At 33.7% G+C, this 21,228-nt stretch overlaps 1 protein-coding gene across 4 annotated transcripts in view; it reads right to left on the bottom strand.

Moving 5' to 3' along the window:
- The window catches only part of LOC134697736 (SCY1-like protein 2), an 81,238-nt gene that overhangs the window by 39,881 nt on the left and 20,129 nt on the right, over positions 1-21,228 (bottom strand). For all 4 annotated transcript variants that reach the window (XM_063560030.1, XM_063560023.1, XM_063560046.1 and 1 more), the window contains exon 2: positions 7,178-7,338. In XM_063560030.1, coding sequence (XP_063416100.1) covers positions 7,178-7,338 — 161 coding nt within the window. The remainder of the gene's footprint in view (positions 1-7,177; positions 7,339-21,228) is intronic.

The following is a 21,228-nucleotide window of genomic DNA, read 5'->3' as shown; positions in this document are numbered from 1 at the left end:
CACCAAGTCAGGAATATGACAGTTGTCCATTCGTTTGATGTGTTTTACCATTTGCTTTTGCCATTTGATTAGGGACTTTCCCTTTTAAATTTTCCTCAGAGTTCAGTATTTTTGTGAGTTTACTTTTTGCTGCTTCTGCGCTTAATATGCAGAATATGTATCGGAAACCAAGACTGGTTGACTAGGAGTCAGAAAATGTCTTCTCGAGGACTGTTATTTCTAGTAAATGTGCGAGAAAATGATCCACGTGCCAAAATGTTGAGAAGAGACTATGTGTTTAATATTATTCCTCTTCTGAATCCGTGTCGGTCTATTACAGAGCTGGGTTAATATTCATATCATATTCACATGTTTGACTTCTTCATATGTGTTTACTATAGATTGCCAATAGACATGAAACACCTCAATCATCAGCTATATTATTCTTATAATTATTCCGCAGTATCCCCAAATCATTTTGTTCTTATATATGATCATGTCAATTAGCTTTAATGTTGTTGTTTGGACTGACGTAGGAAAAATGTGAGCTATAAGGGAAACAAAACTATGTTTGATCCACAATCCGTTTTTGCCATGAAACCAGGTTCAATTCATTTTTTTTTATAAAGGTAGCAATACACAGTTATGCTTTTTATTTTCGCATTTTGGCTTGATAAAAGACACACCCAAGGTTAAAGGACTAGTATGTAAAAATTAAGATTATTTAAGATTGTTGCTATGAGAGTGGTTTTAATGGAAAGGGGTATGATTCCTGAGAAGAGATTGAACCATGTTTTGTGTGTGAATTACGGGAACATGTGCATGTCCGTTCCAGTAGTGACACTTAAATTATATCATCATTTGTTTTTGGAAAGATGTGAATTTAGCACTAACTTTTGAAAGGCGATTTGCGGAAAATGAGACGAAGTCACGATATCACAGTAGCATGGGTTCGAATCCCGGCGAGGGAAGAACAAAAAATTTGCAAAAGCAAATTTACAGATCTAACATTGTTGGTTTGATGTTTAGACGAGTTGTATTTATGAGCCCAGGTGGTCGTGTGGTCTAGCGGGACGGCTGCAGTGCAGGCGATTTGGTGTCACGATATCACAGTAGCATGGGTTCGAATCCCGGCGAGGGAAGAACCAAAAATTTGCGAAAGCAAATTTACAGATCTAACATTGTTGGGTTGATTTTTAGACGAGTTGTATATACATTATGTACACAGCCATGTATCACCATCATTGATGGCGATCCGATGGATACATCTGTTGTAGGGTTGTCACTGACTCAGACGTACTTATGAATATAATTATTTTCTGTGACTGTATCTTATATTAATTTGTAGGATCCTTTACTATAGATAATTTAGCTGATCTGTAACAATAACATCTTCATGCCTTATATATCATGTACTGTAGTACGCCGCTAGATTAAAACTGACGTGGAAAGGTAACACATGGCCACCGATGGCTTTACTTATGTGGAGCCCAGGTGGTCGTGTGGTCTAGCGGGACGGCTGCAGTGCAGGCGATTTGGTGTCACGATATCACAGTAGCATGGGTTCAAATCCCGGCGAGTGAACCAAAAAGGAGTAGGTCCGGTAAGGGCCGATTTTGGCCTCAAATTTCAGGTTCATCTGACGAAAGATTTTGACCACTTTTTAAACACTTAAGTATCTATTGTATTTGAATTAATTCGTTGATGTGAAAGTTTTTACTGATTGAGTCATTAAAAACGATCCGATTCAAGCTCAAATATGAAAAATCTACCAAATATGCCAAAAATTGTCACTTTTCAGATGGTTTTTGGTAAAAATGAAAGTGGCCGCATCCGTGTTCATCCTTAACCTTTATGTATGTTATGTATTATCATGAAATACAACTTACATTTCAATATTAAGGATGAACACGAATGCGGCGCCCTTTCGTTTTACACGGTAACCGTCTAGAATTTAACTAAAATGCTAGAATTATGAAGATTTCAGTAATTTAGCATGACTTAATGGTGCTTGTACCGGATATAAGTGCATTGTATTGTCAAAAACAGCCCATTTTTATGGAGCAGAAGCATTCTACTGTCTAATAAATAACTAGAAGTTTACATTTAAACAACTTTGTAAAACTGCTATATTTTGGGGCCAAAAAGGGGTCTTACTGAACCTACTCCTTTGCGAAAGCAAATTTACAGATTTAACATTGCTGGGTTGATGTTTAGACGAGTTATATATATATATATAATAGTGTTGAAACAGTCTATGCCTGACATTCATTTAAATTCTAATTCAAAGATATGTTAAGCATTTATCCATTGGATCGCCATCAATGATGGTGATACATGACTGTATACATTATGTATATACAACTCGTCTAAACATCAAACCAACAATGTTAGATCTATATATATTAGCTGATCTGTAACAATAACATCTCAATGCCTTATATATCATGTACTGTAGTACGCCGCTAGATTAAAACTGACGTGGAAAGGTCTTACGGACATTGTTTTTGAGAAAAAAGAATAAGAAAACTAACACCATACGTTTTCATGGATTCTGAACTTATGTAATTTATTTTTTACCTTTTTGTAAGTGATTTCGAATCTTCTAAGAAATAGGATTCTGAATATGTATACATGTTTGGGTATTTATGTTTGTTGTTGTTGCGCTTCAGTGTTTCTGTTCTTCCGTTGTTTTCTTTCTCTTATAGTTGATGTGTTTACCTCGGTTTTAGTTTGTATTCCAGAATGTTTTTTTCTCAATCAATTTAAGAGTTTTGAACAGGGTATACTAGTGTTACCTATATTTGGCATAAAAAAACTCGAAAGACTTTTAAGATATAGAATATATTCTTGTCACTTTCAGAAGTTTGACTCCCTCCTACTTTTCAGTGTGCTCCCACGCCAATATCATGTACATTGTTTCTAAATGTTATTTTTTTCGTGTCGTGTGGTGTTTCGTGTCACGTAGTGTTTCGTGTGATGTAAGGTTTCGTGTGATGTAAGGTTTCGTGTGATGTAAGGTTTCGTGTGATGTAAGGTTTCTATATAAAGCTGTGACCATGAATAAACAGAGGAGGTTCAAATGTTTCATCTGGCTGTCTTTACAAGCATGTAAGGATTCACAATTTTACCATTTGATGAATAACGCAAATTGCGAAGAAAATACATTTGTAGGATTTTACCTTCAGTGTCAACTAACCAGTTCGGTAAAATTGAATACATGTATTTCTAATTTCATTCCTGTGATATTTTTTTTAATTTTCCTTAAGTTTTCCATAACCATTATTTCCCATGACAATTTATTTACTAAACCTAACATGCTTGTAAAGACATCTAGAGGATGAATGTGAGTCCGCCTCTGCTAATTCCTAGTCGGCCTTTGTTTGCTCTAATAGCCTCGTAAGAGATAGTCCGCCTCTGCTAATTCCTAGTCGGCCTTTGTTCGCTCTAATAGCCTCGTAAGAGATACACGTGAGTCCGCCTCTGCTAATTCCTAGTCGGCCTTTGTTTGCTCTAATAGCCTCGTAAGAGATACACGTGAGTCCGCCTCTGCTAATTCCTAGTCGGCCTTTGTTTGCTCTAATAGCCTCGTAAGAGATACACGTGAGTCCGCCTCTGCTAATTCCTAGTCGGCCTTTGTTTGCTCTAATAGCCTCGTAAGGGATACATGTGAGTCCGCCTCTGCTAATTCCTAGTCGGCCTTTGTTTGCTCTAATGGCCTCGTAAGAGATACACGAACTGCCTCTGCTAATTCCTAGTCGGCCTTTGTTCGCTCTAATGGCCTCGTAAGAGATACACGAACTGCCTCTGCTAATTCCTAGTCGGCCTTTGTTTGCTCTAATGGCCTCGTAAGAGATACACGAACTGCCTCTGCTAATTCCTAGTCGGCCTTTGTTTGCTCTAATAGCCTCGTAAGGGATACATGTGAGTCCGCCTCTGCTAATTCCTAGTCGGCCTTTGTTTGCTCTAATGGCCTCGTAAGAGATACACGAACTGCCTCTGCTAATTCCTAGTCGGCCTTTGTTCGCTCTAATGGCCTCGTAAGAGATACACGAACTGCCTCTGCTAATTCCTAGTCGGCCTTTGTTCGCTCTAATGGCCTCGTAAGAGATACACGAACTGCCTCTGCTAATTCCTAGTCGGCCTTTGTTCGCTCTAATGGCCTCGTAAGAGATACACGAACTGCCTCTGCTAATTCCTAGTCGGCCTTTGTTTGCTCTAATGGCCTCGTAAGAGATACACGAACTGCCTCTGCTAATTCCTAGTCGGCCTTTGTTTGCTCTAATAGCCTCGTAAGGCATACATGTGAGTCCGCCTCTGCTAATTCCTAGTCGGCCTTTGTTTGCTCTAATGGCCTCGTAAGAGCTACACGAACTGCCTCTGCTAATTCCTAGTCGGCCTTTGTTCGCTCTAATGGCCTCGTAAGAGATACACGAACTGCCTCTGCTAATTCCTAGTCGGCCTTTGTTTGCTCTAATAGCCTCGTAAGAGATACACGACCTGATTGATTTTTCCAGTAAAGTGTTGTAATACGAGTCTGATACTTCACATTGACAGGATGTTATCCTCAAATTGATACAGATACCATGATGTTACTTAAAGTAGCATTACTTCATAACGCTTCTGTAATCAGCTGAGTATAAGAGTTCATTTCAATAAGATTATCAACACAATTTATTTTTAATCTTAAGATCTGTCTATTTATAGCCTTTGATTGAGCAGGTGTTTAAATGATATGATCAATATGCAATTATCTACCTTCAACATGAGCAGCTCAGTGTAATCTTAATCACGTGTTTGAGCGATGCTTATATCGCTAATTATCTCATTTATTTTAATGCCCTCTTATATATTCACATTCCCATGGAATTAGACGATCAGATACAATGACTTAAGTGAAAACTGCAAAGAAGGCATGTCCGAAAGGAAATTAAGAAGGAGCCATATCCGAATGAAAACTGAAAAAAATGAAACCAAATGATATAAATATAAAGAGATACACCAAGAATCAGAATCGTTGAGAAAGGATATATAATATTTAAGAGTCACCTCATAACAAGTTAGTAAAATGGCTGTGTAGAAAAACATGCATGAGTATATGCATATACAAACATATTTGGGATGTATAAGTACCCGGCCACGTCCACTTGTATTTTTGTCCATCTGATGAGTTAAGTCTTTTTCAACTGATTTTTATAGTTCGTTCTTATGTTGTACTGTTATACCACTGTCCCAGGTTAGGGTGAGGGTTGGTATCCCGCTAACATGTTTAACCCCGCCACATTATTTATATATGTGCCTGTCCCAAGTCAGAAGACTAAATTCAGTGGTTGTCGATTGTTTATGTGTTACATATTTGTTTTTCGTTCATTTTTTTTTACATAAATAAGGCCGTTAGTTTTCTCGTTTGAATTGTTTTACATTGTACTATCGGGGCCTTTTATAGCTGACTATGCGGTATGGGCTTTGCTCATTGTTGAAGGCCGTACGGTGACCTATAGTTGTTAATGTCTGTGTCATTTTGGTCTTTTGTGGATAGCTGTCTCATTGCCAATATACCACATCTTCCTTTTTACATATTGTGTAAAATGACGAAAGACGGGCTTTACAAAGTATCAAACTTATGAGTGTATGCCTTTATATAACAAATAACAACATTCACATACTCCAACAACCATATATCTAACTTAAAAGCATGATACTGCAAAACATTCCAGAGCTTAAACTTGAGTTAACGTATGTTTTAATACTATTTGATGTGTTATGTTTAAAGAAAGATATTCTAGAAAGTTCTGGTATTTGGTTTATTTGGTTATATTATACTAGAACAATTACAAATAGTACGCTAACAATGTTGCACTTTAACCAGAAGTACTTTTAGTAAAACTATAAAAGGAAGAAACATAATTCCATTTCTTGGAATCTAATTGCAGAGAGCTTTAAATGAATGCAATAAAATACGTCGGATACGTCTCTTAGGCGCAGAAAAACCCGGAAATAATGTGTATTTAGTCAGAAAATCGTTTCCATTAGGTAACTAAACAGTTGTTGCTGAGAAACAGAACTGCTGTTTGTAGTATGGTATTGTGTTTAAGAATCGTGTTTATCATTAACAATAGGATTGTCTGTGTTTCTTTTATTATTTCCTTGCATTTTTCTAATTTTGTCTTGTACTTTACACATCAAAGGAAAATATCCTGTTCTAACTGCAAGCTAATACACTCTTTGGTTTTTGTTATTAATTATCTTTAACTGTCTAATACAGTGCATGATATATTCTGTATCACACACAGATTAACCATAAATACATCAAAAATACAATAACAAATATTAAATTCAGATGGAATCACAATAAAAGGAATAGCTGTCAATAAAACAAGAATATTGGAAGGAAGTTAACCAAATGATGTGTACAAAAAGAACATTTTTAAATCATAAAACTAAATGCATAAAAAGATTTCTAGATAGCCAGTAGTTGTACATAGGAGTGAAACCTTCCACTTTTTTCTCTTTTATTTTATTACAAAAGTCCATTGATTACTCTTTTGAGAATTGTTATCACCAAACAATCAAAGAAGATGGCACTTTGACTAGTCTGATTTAACACTATCAGTAAAGTATAGCTTGGAAATTTCAAATAGCTATATTTCAGATCTGGTAATGGAAAATGTTAGTTTTGGTGTGAAATAGAATTTCTTTGTTAAAGATGAGAGATGGGAACACTATTAATTCAATATTGTTTAACAAAAATCTTCAGATAGAGGCAGAACCGTTTGGTGTTTGAGAAGAATTCAAGAGCTCGCGGTTGTGGAAAGGTTTCAGTGCTTCTTCGTCTGATTATATTTGATAAGAAATAAAGATTTTCGTTGATTATCATACGACGGGGTAAGTAAGTGCAAAATAGCTAAGCAGCAAACCTATATTTCTTAGAAATACGAAGACGTGGTTTGAGTGCCAATGAGACAACTCACAATCCAAGTTAAAATTTATAAAAGTAAACCATTATAGGTCAAAGTACGAATCATTAACACACACTGAACATCAAGCCATAAAGGGCCAAAACATGACAGTGCATTACAATTCCAACAGGAAAAACAACGGTATCATATACATTAAAAACAAGAAACCAGAACTATGAACCACATAAGTGATTTTCGTTTTTTCCTCCTGAAACAATGTGGAATAAAATAAGACTTACCCACACTCTTCTAATGGATGAATTATGTTTAATATTCTAGGATGTTTAATTCTTTCTAAATGCTGTACTTCTTTCCGAAGAATTTCTGATACTGTCTCTTTCCGTCTTGGCTTGTGAAGTTTATCTGCGATCTTCTTTTCAAACAGGAACACTGATGCCTCCTGAAAAACAAAAGGGTTTTTAGTTTGTGATACTACAATAATTAAATTTAGCGGTTTTTAATTTTGTTGTCTTTTCCAAAATGTGTATTTTTTTTATATTGATTGAAAAAAAGAAAGGGACAAGCAGATAATATGAATTTCGTGTACGTGCTGTTTCTTTGACATTACCATAGTTTATTTTTTCATACATTTTAAATAAGCCAAGTCACCAAACTCACAATAATCAACGTTGTCGTTATATAAACCATATACAGAAAAATTTTGAACTATAGAAATACATTAGCAATTAGAAAATTAGAAATAGCGCTTTGTGGGTGGATAATTTGTTTTTCTTTTAAATTTTTTAATTTGATTATTTATATTATTTAGTTTCAGATTTCACCTAACAGCTTAAACATTTCAAAACAATTTTTTTTTTAGATCAGTTCCGCATATATGCAACCACTGCCTACAACTCATGACAATGATTCCAAAGAACTAGTTTCGCCTGCTCATAACACAGAATTTAAATTGTTTAAAGTAGGTCACCTTATATTGAATACACTATATGTTTAACATACGGGTAAGCTTAGAAGTAAAATCACTTTGTTTTAAGTGCCTTGTCGCCTCTTATTCAATTACGTTATTTTCAGCAAGTAAAGAGAGTCATATATGATAATTGTTTTCCGGCCACAGAAAAAAATATATTCCGCCTGACTGTCGCGTTACTGTATTACTTAGTCACTGAATATTTTACACATAACCAATTAATCGGTTGAGGCGCTTTAATATTCTGTTAGGAGAAACCGTAATAGACCCAAATTATTAGATTAGAGATGTGATTTTTAAGGTTTAATTTCTTTTCCATTAGCAAGCTGTGTTTCCAGGGAGCGAGATCAGATACTCTATAGACTTTCAAATTAGTTCCTATCTTAGTAAATAAGCTTAACAAACGACTATTGATCTTTAACAGCAGTGTCACAGTATATATAGTGTTGTTGTGACTTGTAGACTGATCATACATTGTAGTATATTTGATCTTGTAACGCAAGCTCTGACCCTGATTAATAGCCAGAGATAAATCTTTATTTAAAATTCTGAGAATAACATATTTCTAGATAGCTTGCTGAATTACACAGAAGAACTCTCTAAATTATGTATAAGAAAACGGACACATAGATGAAATATGTACAGACTTTTTTTTACACCAAAATATGTCTTTATATCATTGTTTTTGTTTATTCTAAGGCTCTCTGGCAATCTAAGTGATAAATAAAAATCTTTTGGGGTTACACGTTGATGGGATGCTTTAATTATCACAAAATATTTAGGGACACATACCAATCATGTTTCTTGCAAATAATGGAAGGCACTAAAGACTTGTCTATGAAAAGGGCATTCATTTGCTGTTAAAAATCATGTTTATTTTTTTTACCAAAATGTTCCTATTTTCTTTACAACATACTGAAACGTATATCCAAATTCCAAAAGAAACCAATAACAATGTGTTGGCTTTCTACGTGATTTCTGCATTTTGTACGTATTGTAGCCCAAGCGCCATCGTATTGTCCATCGAGATTAACTCCGAAGTCAGCCGTCGGGTTAGCACGTTCAATATGTTTTTTTTTTTGTCTTTTTTTGTTTTTGTTGATCTATTAGATTTTATGTTATGTTATGTACATGTAAAATCACAAAAAAATACTGAACTGCGCCCTTGATTAACTGCAATAATACACCAGCGATGTGTAGCTTTGTTTGACGAAATTGAACCAAACTCACTGTCATAAGTAAAATATTATTTCCTTGATTTGCTTTCAGTTATGAATGTTTGAAACAAAAAAGTGAAATCAGATGTTTATGTTTATTTAATCGTGGCAAGTGCCCATTATACATTTTTACAAACATACCAGTTGTGTGTGAAGGAAATAGCCTTTGCGAAGAAATTATCAACAACAACATGAAATTAGCGAATTAGCACGGCAGATACCATGTGTAGTTTTATACTTTATGCATTTAGAAATTTTCTGAGGTAAACTGCTGTGAAGAATATATTCATTGTCGTCATCAAGCAGTGAATGTCGAGACAACGTCCTCACAGATTTCAGTTTAAGCTGGTACAATTTCCTTATAATCGTCATTATAGATGTAGACAACGTCCTCACAGATTTCAGTTTAAGCTGGTACAATTTCCTTATAATCGCCATTATAGATGTCGACAACGTCCTCACAGATTTCAGTTTAAGCTGGTACAATTTCCTTATAATCGCCATTATAGATGTAGCCAACATCGACAAATATAAGCCTAGACAACTTCCTCATAAACTCAAATTATATGACACAAAGAGTAACTAATAATATCTTCTTTTATTATGATTTCTAATTTAAGAATTAGAATAAATCTTCAATAAAACCGAAAATGTAATGATATTTGATATTAAAATAATGACAATACAAAATCACCACCAATTTAACTTTATAATCGAAAAAAGTAAAATCACAAAAATACTGAACTTAGAGGAATATCAAATCGAAAAGTCCATAATCACATGGCAAAATCAAATAACAAAACGCATCAAAAACGAATGGACAAGAACTGTCATATTCCTGACTTGGTACAGACATTTTCAAATGTAGAAAATGGTGGATTAAACCTGGTTTTATAGCGCTTACTCTCTTATGTTAATGACAGTCGAAGATAGATACATCTTAAATGTGTGAGGGTTAACTTTGCCCAATATTAGCCACACATTTGAATGTTCAATCAAGTGATTCTTAGATCTTTTCAGTTATGGAAGCGAGGCTTATAAGTTAGTTTGATAACTTTGACCGATGAAAACATATTTCATCATCTGTACATTTCAAATAATATACCCGGAATGTGTTACAAATACCGTACGCACAAGACTCTAGCGGCAATCTAGTAGTATGTCTAACAGAAATCAAAATAAATATTTGGTTTAATGGAATGAGATACACGGTACTAGGCTTAGAGATAACCAAATTGTGCTAATTTTAACCGAATATCATTTTCTTATTGCGCCCTTTGCACAAAGACACAAATAAAGGCAGCAGTAGTATATCGGTGTGCCAAGTAACAAATCGATTAAGAAAAGAAAAAAATATGGGTAACAAACTAAAACCGAGGGCAAAACACAACTATAAAAATAAAACGCATAATGTTCTGTTGCAATTTACTAACTATTTCAGATAAATAAAGGCAACAGTAGTATACAGCTGTTCGAAAGTCATAAATAATGTTTTTCATTCTACTAGTTTTCATGCTGTTAGACTACCGGACTGGTTGAATCCTAGGGGAGAGATTATCTACCAGCAGAGATTTTGGTCCGGTGATGATAAACAAAGGCAACATAAGTATACCACTGCTCGACAGTCATAAATAATGTTTTCCATTCTACTAGTTTTCATGCTGTTAAGCTATAATAGCGGACTGGTAGAATTCTCGGGGACAGATTGTCCACCATCAGAGATTTCGGTCCGGTAATGATGAATAAAGGCAATATTAGTATACCGCTGTTCGGAAGTCATAAATAGTATTTTATATTCTACTGGTGTCCATGCTGGTAGGCTACCGGACTAGTAGAAACTGGTATTTGCACCACACTAGTATACTGACAATGATATAAAACGGTCATTTTAATCTGCACAGATTTTTATTGCACTGAACGATAAATCCGTAAGTAATGTCAGTCTTTTAGTCTATTTGCAAACTAGTCCACTGTGGCAATTCAGGTCTGTTCACACAATATTCAGACTCATCAGTAGTTTCTATGTACCTGTACATATCAACATTATATTGACTGGATTGAAAATCTATTGAACAGAACAGACTGCAAGCAACAGTTCAAATAATACTAAATATACCATAGTGAATACTTGTAAGTCTGGAAATTGACTAAATGACCGATTAGATTATTGTTCATTCCTTTCAAATAATGTTAGGTTCAAAACTATCGTTTACGAACAATATTCATTTAGAAGTTTTGGACTCCAGAAAACATAAACATGTCATATTACAAATTTTGAAATCCTACGCAGATACTGGAATACCTAGTTCTCATCTTCGAAATTTGTTGTTAGTTTATGTCATAATTTTAAGTACAAAAGTGAACTCTTTGTTTAATAACACGACATTTTCTCACTTTCCGGCTTGGTACTGTTTTTAAACCATCCTCACTTTTGAAATTAAATGGTTTTCATTTGACTTTTTCTTTTGTAGCTTTTTTTTTACAATGAAACAGTTATCAAACTATTCAAGATATATCTAGATGTACAGTCTAAAACAGTCTGTAGAAAACTATGAATCAACCATGATCCTTTATCTGCAAAAAGCAACTTTAGACAACAACTAACAAGCAGGTTAAACCTGTGATACCATTATATTAGATGCAACAGTAGTTTACTGATTCTAAGTATGCATTAACTGCGACGAGCAACCTTAGACAACATACAAGCATCAGTTTAAAACCCGTGATATAATTATATTAGAAGCAAAAGGGTTTACTGATTCTATGTATGCATTAACTTCGACGAGCAACCCTAGACAACATACAAGCATCAGTTTAAAACATGTGATACCATTATATTATAAGCAAAAGGGTTTACAGATTCTAAGTATGCATTAACTTCGACGAGCAACCCTAGACAACATACAAGCATCAGTTTAAAACATGTGATACAATTATATTAGAAGTAAAAGGGGTTTACTGATTCTATGTATGCATTAACTTCGACGAGCAACCCTAGACAACATACAAGCGTCAGTTTAAAACATGTGATACATTATATGAGAAGCAACAGTAGTTTACTGATTCTCAAATCTTGTAAACCCTTTAAGAATATAAATATATCTAAGTAAAAACCAAAAACAGGTACTCATTTTAGTTTTCACTTTAATACAGTATTTCAAAGAACTCACCGAAATATCGATTCTTTGGTGACATGACGCCCTTAATATCAAGTGAAATTTATCCTAATTCTTTTTTTACAATTAGACAGATATCAAACGCAAAAACTTCAAAAGACATCTAGACATGAAGTCTACAGCAATCAACAGGTGTCTATAGAACATAACTATACCAGAGCCGAAATGATTTAATAAAGGACTGAGACAGTTAATGGATGTATCCATTCCACTTTTCAGAAAAGCTTTGAATATGATTCCATTCATAATTTATCAATATAGTTAGACATGACTGTTACCTTATGTTGTGACTGGTTTACACTAAAAATAGTTTAAAGAAAGGTTTGTAGACGTTGATGATGACATTTAGTCTAGACCGTGTCTTTATCGGCGATAATTATTGTAATCCCTTTTATGTTCTGAGAATGGTCGAAATGGTGAGTACCATTTAGATTAATAGCAGACAAAGATTGAAATTGTAGATAAGATCGACAGATACAGATACGACATTCTTAGCTCTCCGTTAACATCATTTAAATAAAAGTGAGAGTTAATAAAATAAGGGTATGACCATGTAATATTTTGTGGGATTGGGGGCTTACATATTAAAAAGAACAGGTTTGCCTGGTAATATCAGAAATATTAATTTGCCCAAGCAGGCCAAACCATGAATAAAATTGAGTAAAGATATTGTCGTCATTTCTTTTTTTTAATTCTGATTAACAAATTAGATATTTGAAAAATGAAATAGTCGACTATATCTCTTATATACACAGTTATACAGAATCAATATTACTGGTCCTCCTCCTATAACGGGTCGTCAGCAATACACAAGTTTGAACTATATGCAGAGCCAAACCTTAAATGTCTAGTCAGTGTAGAGGAATATATAAATAAAGTGATAAACATTTATATATATAAAATAGAACATCTGAATAGAGGAGGTTTTTTCCTATGAGCAATTTTGATAAAAGGTAATTCGAAACAAAGACATTCGATAAATTTTATTTTTAATTTCAGACTGCACGATACATACGTCTACTGGTGGATTCAGACTGCACGATACATACGTCTACTGGTGGATTCAGACTGCACGATACATACGTCTACTGGTGAATTCAGACTGCACGATACATACGTCTACTGGTGGATTCAGACTGCACGATACATACGATACATACGTCTACTGGTGGATTCAGACTGCACGATACATACGTCTACTGGTGGATTCAGACTGCACGATACGTACGTCTCCTGGTGGATTCAGACTGCACGATACGTACGTCTACTGGTGGATTCAGACTGCACGATACATACGTCTACTGGTGGATTCAGACTGCACGATACGTACGTCTACTGGTGGATTCAGACTGCACGATACGTACGTCTACTGGTGGATTCAGACTGCACGATACGTACGTCTACTGGTGGATTCATGCTAATAGAAATGATGTGTAGAATGGAATTCAAGAAGAAAGTAACATAGCGATACAAAACCCCAAACGTTTGCGATTGACAGGTATTTATACTACACGTGGAGCACTGGATTGCCAATTGCGAATAAATTAAATTTGTTTCAAGCAATCACATTCTCTCTGGTTTTCTTTATGACATCTTTAAATATAAATCACGATCTCCAATTCTCACTTTTCGCGTCACATGACACTTTTATTGATATTGAAGATTTGCGCATCCGCAGGCGGATGGCCGGACGGATAGACACTTCGTAAATTAAACGGAGAAGATCTGCCGACAATTATATAAATAAAAAAAAGAAAATAAGAAAGCCTCTGGCGGCATTTATGCCATCGTACAACGATGCTATAACAAACCAAATAAAAGACAACAGAATTATAATTTGATATGAGAAAGGCGCATTTGTCTCCAAAAGATATCAAAGTTCTTGAATGTTCTTTATGAAAATTTGGAGTAGTATAATGATCACCTAGAAGACCACATTCCACCAGAGTAGATCTAAAGTGGACGTGTTCACCTAGAAGACAACATACGCAGCTCGCCATACGTCCCTTAACAATGAGCTAATCCATACCGTACAGACAGTAATAAAAGGCCTGACACGATAAACGCAGCTCACCATACGTCCTTCATACCGTACAGACAGTAATAAAAGGCCTGACATGATAAAATGTAAAACAATTCAAACAAAAATACTGCATTCATTTTCAGTATAACAACTAACTTAAAATTGGTTTTATCAGCTGAATGAACCGAATTAGATATGATTACTATAAGATAAAATTCAATAGAGTCCAGATTGTGTGATATTCCATAGGGAAAGATTTGATCAGTGTTACTACATTATCTGTTGATGGCTTGTGAGAAATGTAATAATAAGTGGATAATACATATTGCATAATTTCACGATTAGTCAATTGAACGACAATAATTAGGAAACAAATATATTTCTTATCAAGCGAGTCGGATATTGCGATATATTTTTTTCGAATTAGAATGATAATATCCAGTACAATATTTAAACATAATATTGGCAATTGATTTTATGTCATGCCTTTCGTCTGTGATTCAATGCCATTAAATTATGATTATTTTCTCAAACTGTTCTGTCCCTCTTTTGAATTATTGAACAAACTATAACAGGTCTTGTATCCATACGAAATTATTAAACTGAGGAAAATATTACGAAATGACATGAACAAACTATTAACGAAGTTCTATACTGTCTATTTTAAAAGTCGACATTACGATACTTGGTTCGTAACCTCCTACAATACAAATACTTGTTAATGGTTCAGTGCTAATTTCGAAAAAAAAATTATACATTTTCTGGTGAACTTTTCCCTTTTAACATTTGAGTCGTAATAGTGCAAACCTCACCGTATAAGGCCGGAAGCAAATATATGCATAGAATGACTGTCGGTTAGTTTCTACATCTTATACATGTTGATACCTCATAAATTCATGTTTAACATACAAACGACCGAGTTAAATAACAAAGGCAATTTTATTGCATCATTCAAAAAGACACGCATATCTGGAATTATGTTTATCAGTTTCACTCGAAACCCAAAAATATGTAAAAAAAACTCATCATAGATACTAGGATTACAATTTAGTGTTTGCGTCAGACGCGCGTTTCGTCTACAAAAGACTCAACAGCGACGCTCGAATAAGGTCAAAATGAAGCACAAAGTTGACGAACATTGATGACCAATTTTCTAAAACTTGTTGCCAAATTTAGCTAAGATAATCTATTCCTAGCATAGAAACGCCTAAGGGTATCACCAGCCCAGCCCAGCAGTCAGCACTTATGTGTTGACATGAGTTATCATTTATATGTTCATAATAAGAAATTAACCATTATCAAAATTTATAATTTTTGAAATACTAAGGCTTTTCTACCTCAGGAATAGATAACTTGAGCTGTATTTGGCAAAACTTTTAGGATTATTTTGACCTCAATGCTCTTCAACTTCATACTTTATTTGGCCTTTTCAAAAATTTGGGATTCGAGCGTCACTGATGAGTCATCTGTAGACGAAACGCGCGTCTAATACGTTAATACGAAATTTTATCTTGGTATCTATGATGAATTTATTTAGTATTTCAAAAAATAATTCCAAGTTTGGAAACAGTTAATTTGTAATATAATTTGAAAAAACATCTTCTAATTAACAAACGAAAAACATCCTATTGCTATAAACCAAGGTTAAATCAACCATTGTCTTCATAACAAAATGCCTGAACTAAGTCAGTAATATGACAGTTGTTGTCCATATGTTTGATGTGTGAGCTTTTGATTTAGCAATTGCGTAGGGACTTTCCGTTTAGTTTTAGCTTCTTTGTTTCATATTGTTTCTTTTTATATTGTTTAAAATTATAACACAATGTTGACTGCTGTAACCCTGTTTTTGCATTTTTACCTATTTTGTCTGTTTGTTTTGTTGTTGCATCGCCCCCAATATAATATAATTATGCGACTCTCATAGAAAATAAAGGTTTCAATAGCTAGCTATAAAACAAGGTTAAATCCACCATTTCATACACAAGAAAATGCCTGTACCAAGTCATGACAGTTGTTGCCCATTCGTTTGGTGTGTTTGAGGTTTTGATTTTGTTATTTGATTTGGGTCTTTCCGTTTTTACTTTTTCTTGGAGCTCAGTATTTTTGTAATTTTACCGTTTTAGCTATTTACTACAAAGACATTCATGTTGACCATTCAACATTCTTTGATAATCTTGACCCACCAGGAAATAATATATTTACTTCCAATTGAAATAAAATAAACTGATTCCAATCAAGTCAGTGAATTAAGACAGAACAAGTTATCACCAATGACTGATGATTGTAAAATCTGAGGAGAATGTGTCTAAAATCAATTATAACACGTAATCAGATGATAGATCGAACCAGCATAGCATGTAGATAATCAATTTACTATCTCAACACTAAGTCTTAGGTCAATCGAAAATAGCAATTTCTTTTAAGAACTTTTTATAACACAATCTAGCAAATGTCATTTAAGTAGAATTTAACAATAGGAGTGACAATTATCTTTCCTCAACTTCCGGTTTGACGTGAGAATTAAATACAAGAATATATAGGATTTACACAAAACATACAGGAAATCTGAGCTTTAATTAAAAGTTATTAAACGCAAAAGTAAGGATCGGAGGGTTACGTGGTTAATATCTTCTATTTTATTGCATTTCTATTACCTAATAAATGATTACGGTTAAGACTGTAGGGATTATATAGACATATTAGGTGCTAGTTGATTTTCTAAGCAAATTAATATACTGTATTTGATAGCCCTAATGTCTCGGTGAGGTTTCTTAATACTTTATTTTATTCAAAAAAATAAAAGTCTATGATATAAATTCAGCATTGAAAATGTAACAGTGGACATTTAAAGTATCAAATATAAATCAAACCTAAAATGTATTTGTCATACAGCATTGAAAATGGTAACAGTTGACAGGAGTGTCAAATATCAATGCTAATGGAATCTTTATGTTACAGCTTATTTTATTGGCTAAAAGTTGCCTTCAAATCCACAGTTGACCAGTCGTAACTAAGGAGAGACCCACCATTTTGCATTCTTGGATCAACAAATGTTGGATTACTTCAATATAATGGACAATAAATCAACGCCTACCTCGAATTCGACATTTTAATGTAATTTTTATTCTAATTTAAGGCATATAGGTAACGTAATAATCACCAGTTTGTAAGTTTTCATTTGTATGACGTCACGTTTAGCCATGACGTCTTTGCGCCAAAATCATTCATGAAGTTTCGAGGTGTTTTTATTGGTCACGTTTAGACATTTTCTCGAGTTTTATCGTATTATTTCTGTTTTTAATGCATTAAAATCGGAATAACAGTACTGTAGTTGAAGAATTGCCACCGTCAGTTTTACTGGCGACGCGTAGATTTGTAGAATTGACGGTGGCAACTCTTCAACTACAGTACGGTTATTCCTTAAATGTACTTAAAATCTATTGGTCATATCATACGTAAGTCTCCGAAGAATGCATTATCAAATAATGCTTATAATTGGATTACAGCTCATCAACATTTTGTAACAGGTTTATAGTTTTGTTCATCAGATGCGCGTTTTGAATTTAAACATTTGGTAGCTCAAATCGAATATGAACTTATAGAGCTTTAAAACTCCGAATATTTCGAAAAGTGCTATACACGACTAAAGCATATGATATGCTTTAGGGAAGTTAACATTTATATACAGACATGAACTCGTCAAAGTATAACCTAACATGCTTTTCGGGAAATACTTGTAACAAGTCAGTAAAATGGCTGTTGCTTTTCACTTGTTTTGTTGATGGATAGCGTTTGAAATTAGTCAGTTTTTATGATCTTTCCCCCTTAAGTTCGCTCTGTCTGGTGAATATTTTTTATTTCATGTAAAAACCATAATTCCGACGTCTTGGCTGGGGATACTCTCGTGGACGAACGTTCACTAGCAGTTACATCCACCATGTAGTTGTAAAAAACGTCTAAGATATCAGGCTTTTACGTTTATTTACCAAATGCGCTCGAAATAAAACAAATTGCAGGCAAAATCAAATAAAAAATTGTAAAGCTATGAATATAAAAAAAAATCTGAAAAGGTGCGCCATAAAAAAAAACGGCTGACGCAAGCTATACCAAGTGGTAGAAAATAGTATAACACTTAAATATAAGGCAAATTAAACTTCCTGAATGATTTTAACTTGGTGAAAAACATAAATGAATAAGTTATATTATATCAATATCTTTTGTTATCGTTTGATATGAAGATTGATAAACGTTGTAACCACACTGGCAATAAAATTTTTATTGTCATTTAATCATTTATCAAGGGGGTAATAATAGCATATATAGCATAAATATAAAAACATAAACAACACAGTGATTTATGATAATAAAAAAAAGATTAGAAACCGAATTAGACACAACAGTAGTATTCTAATTTTGATAACTCGTAAACCGATTTATCTTATCAAAATGTAAGATTAGGTTTTACCTTATGTTTTACAATAAAATATTTTATTGTTGTTTTGATTTACAAAAACGTTGTTGTCGTGCTGTATACATTTGTTCATACAATCCGTATTATTTTATCGATTCAATTAAGGAAATGATTTACAGAGGAAAAAAAATGAAATCGGAGTAAATTGCATGTTTTTTTAAACGGCGCAAGACCAAATGCGTCAACAGGTTAGGCATTATTTACGGTAGATGCATCACCTAACATGTGGATCCAACACAGTCAAAATGTCACACTAGGGAAATGTAACTTTTAGTAATTCACAGATCAGACAATTGCTTTGTTATTTAATGATCTCTGGTGAGTTATACCTTATATTACCTTGGCTGTATTTGTCAAAATCTCTCGGAATTTGTAGCCTCAATGTTTTTGAACATCGTACTATTTGGCCTTTATTACTTATTTGATTCAATCCTACCTAATGAGCTTTTTGTTTACGAAACACGAGCCTGACGTACAAAACGTTAATCCTGGTATCTACGATGGATTAATATACACATCGTATCGGTTACAATATTTATGATATTACGTGGTGTTCGATATCAGTCGCTACTCATCATAACCCTGTTCGGAGAACACGCCTATTAATGAAGGCTTTATACAGTGAACATGCTCGGATATAAGGTTTATTTGATATATGTCGATGATAATACAAGTAATGGAGAGTATAAGACTGCTGAGAAATGAGAAGTGGACAATTGTTAAGCTGTGTCGATACGTCACAGACCCTTGTTTGGATACCTTTCCATATATGCAGTTATCAAGAAATAGACCCAGATATGAAATATACCTTCTTATTTTGTTTAACCTTAATACCAAATTCTTTTAGATATATAATTTATGGATCATATGTTTGCAGAGCATCATATAATCCAAACCAAACAGTAAAACGGAATCTTATTATTGCATCTTGAAAATATGCTACTCTGATAAATAACATGTGGTGTTATCAATTGCAAGCAATTTGTTTAATCGTATTTCTATAAGCTATATTTTGAGTATCGATTTGAATAAAGGCCAAGCAGATGCACTACCATATAGTAACCTGCATATCAATTCGTACTCCAATTCCCTCTAGAAAAAATTACCTTAAGGAGGCTCTAGGGTATAAAAAATTCAGAAAAAAATAAACATTTATTCTTTACCTTTAGTAATTATTACCTTATCATATGGTATATAAATTAGTAAAAAAAATCAATTCGTGTTGGCCCCAGATGACTTTAAAAAAAAATGTAGGTATCACTGAAAAATTTCCCTTTGGTGCAAAAATGTCATTTTTATCGTATTAAAATTGACATATCTTTTTTTACTCATCGGCGACCTATATTTTTTATTATAATTTTCAATAGAGCTGTACTTAAACTAAATTATTGTAAAATTTTAGCGATTTTTGTAGTAACTTTCTTTTATTTTTATTTCAATATTGCCTCTATATCTCCTATCAGTTCATCAGAAAAAAAGGTATCTCTACAAAAACGTATGCTTCGTTCGAAGGCCGATTGTGAGAGTAAATGAACGGTGACCCTTTTTTAAATTTCATTTTTCTAAGAAGTATTTGATAAAGTTCATTATAGAAAAATATAGCGAAATCCTATATTAAATAATAATGATTTAGACCCGCGAGCCACCTTAAACGATTTTGGCTGGTCAATTCGGTTCGTGTTTCGTACTTGGGTGTTTTAACCATCATCAAACATATCAGAACGGAAGCAATTAAAAAAATTATTGAATTAGATTACACAAAACAATGGAGTACTTTTGATTTTTTCGCAGAACCATGTTTTGAAAATGTTAAATGATAGTTACATCTCGTGGTCAATTTATTTGGCAATCGTCAATGGTAGTCAACAGGGTTTATAATGAACAACAATTGATCGACCTGTTAGTTAAATGCGTTTTGTTAAAATATACTTTTCCCTTCTTTTTTTTTTGTCTTTGGGGGGAAGAATTTGTTGTGTTTAGACCCCTCTACTAAGAAATTTGTTTAACATGCACACGTATAAATATTGCGGTTTTTATCCATCGCAATCATAAGTTTGAACGTTGTTTTCAACTAAGACTTTTAGACTCATCGGTTTAAAATTTCAGGTTTATGTACACCTCATCTCCTTTTATATCTTCTAAAAGTGATTGCTTTTTACATTTCTTAATAAAAGCTGCTATGAAAAATAAAAGCTAGTTTGCGCTTGAGAAAGTATTTAACCAAGAAAATACGACATGCGAAATTGTTTTCTGCTTCCGTACTTCAATATAAATAGGTGCTTTCAAAACCGTTAATAAATATTGTTAATCTGACATGACAATCTTGGAACCAGGGGGCTCCCGATGGCGAGAATAATACACATTGTCAATCTAACATGGAACATCTAGGAATTATGAGGATCCCGACGGCACATGAATCTGCTGTAATTATATTTGCTTTGATACATGATAAATGGACATTTTGTATAATTGATA

This window comes from Mytilus trossulus, chromosome 1, assembly GCF_036588685.1.
Source record: "Mytilus trossulus isolate FHL-02 chromosome 1, PNRI_Mtr1.1.1.hap1, whole genome shotgun sequence".
Classification (NCBI taxonomy): Eukaryota; Metazoa; Mollusca; class Bivalvia; order Mytilida; family Mytilidae; genus Mytilus; species Mytilus trossulus.
This window is presented reverse-complemented; position numbering and strand designations above follow the sequence as displayed.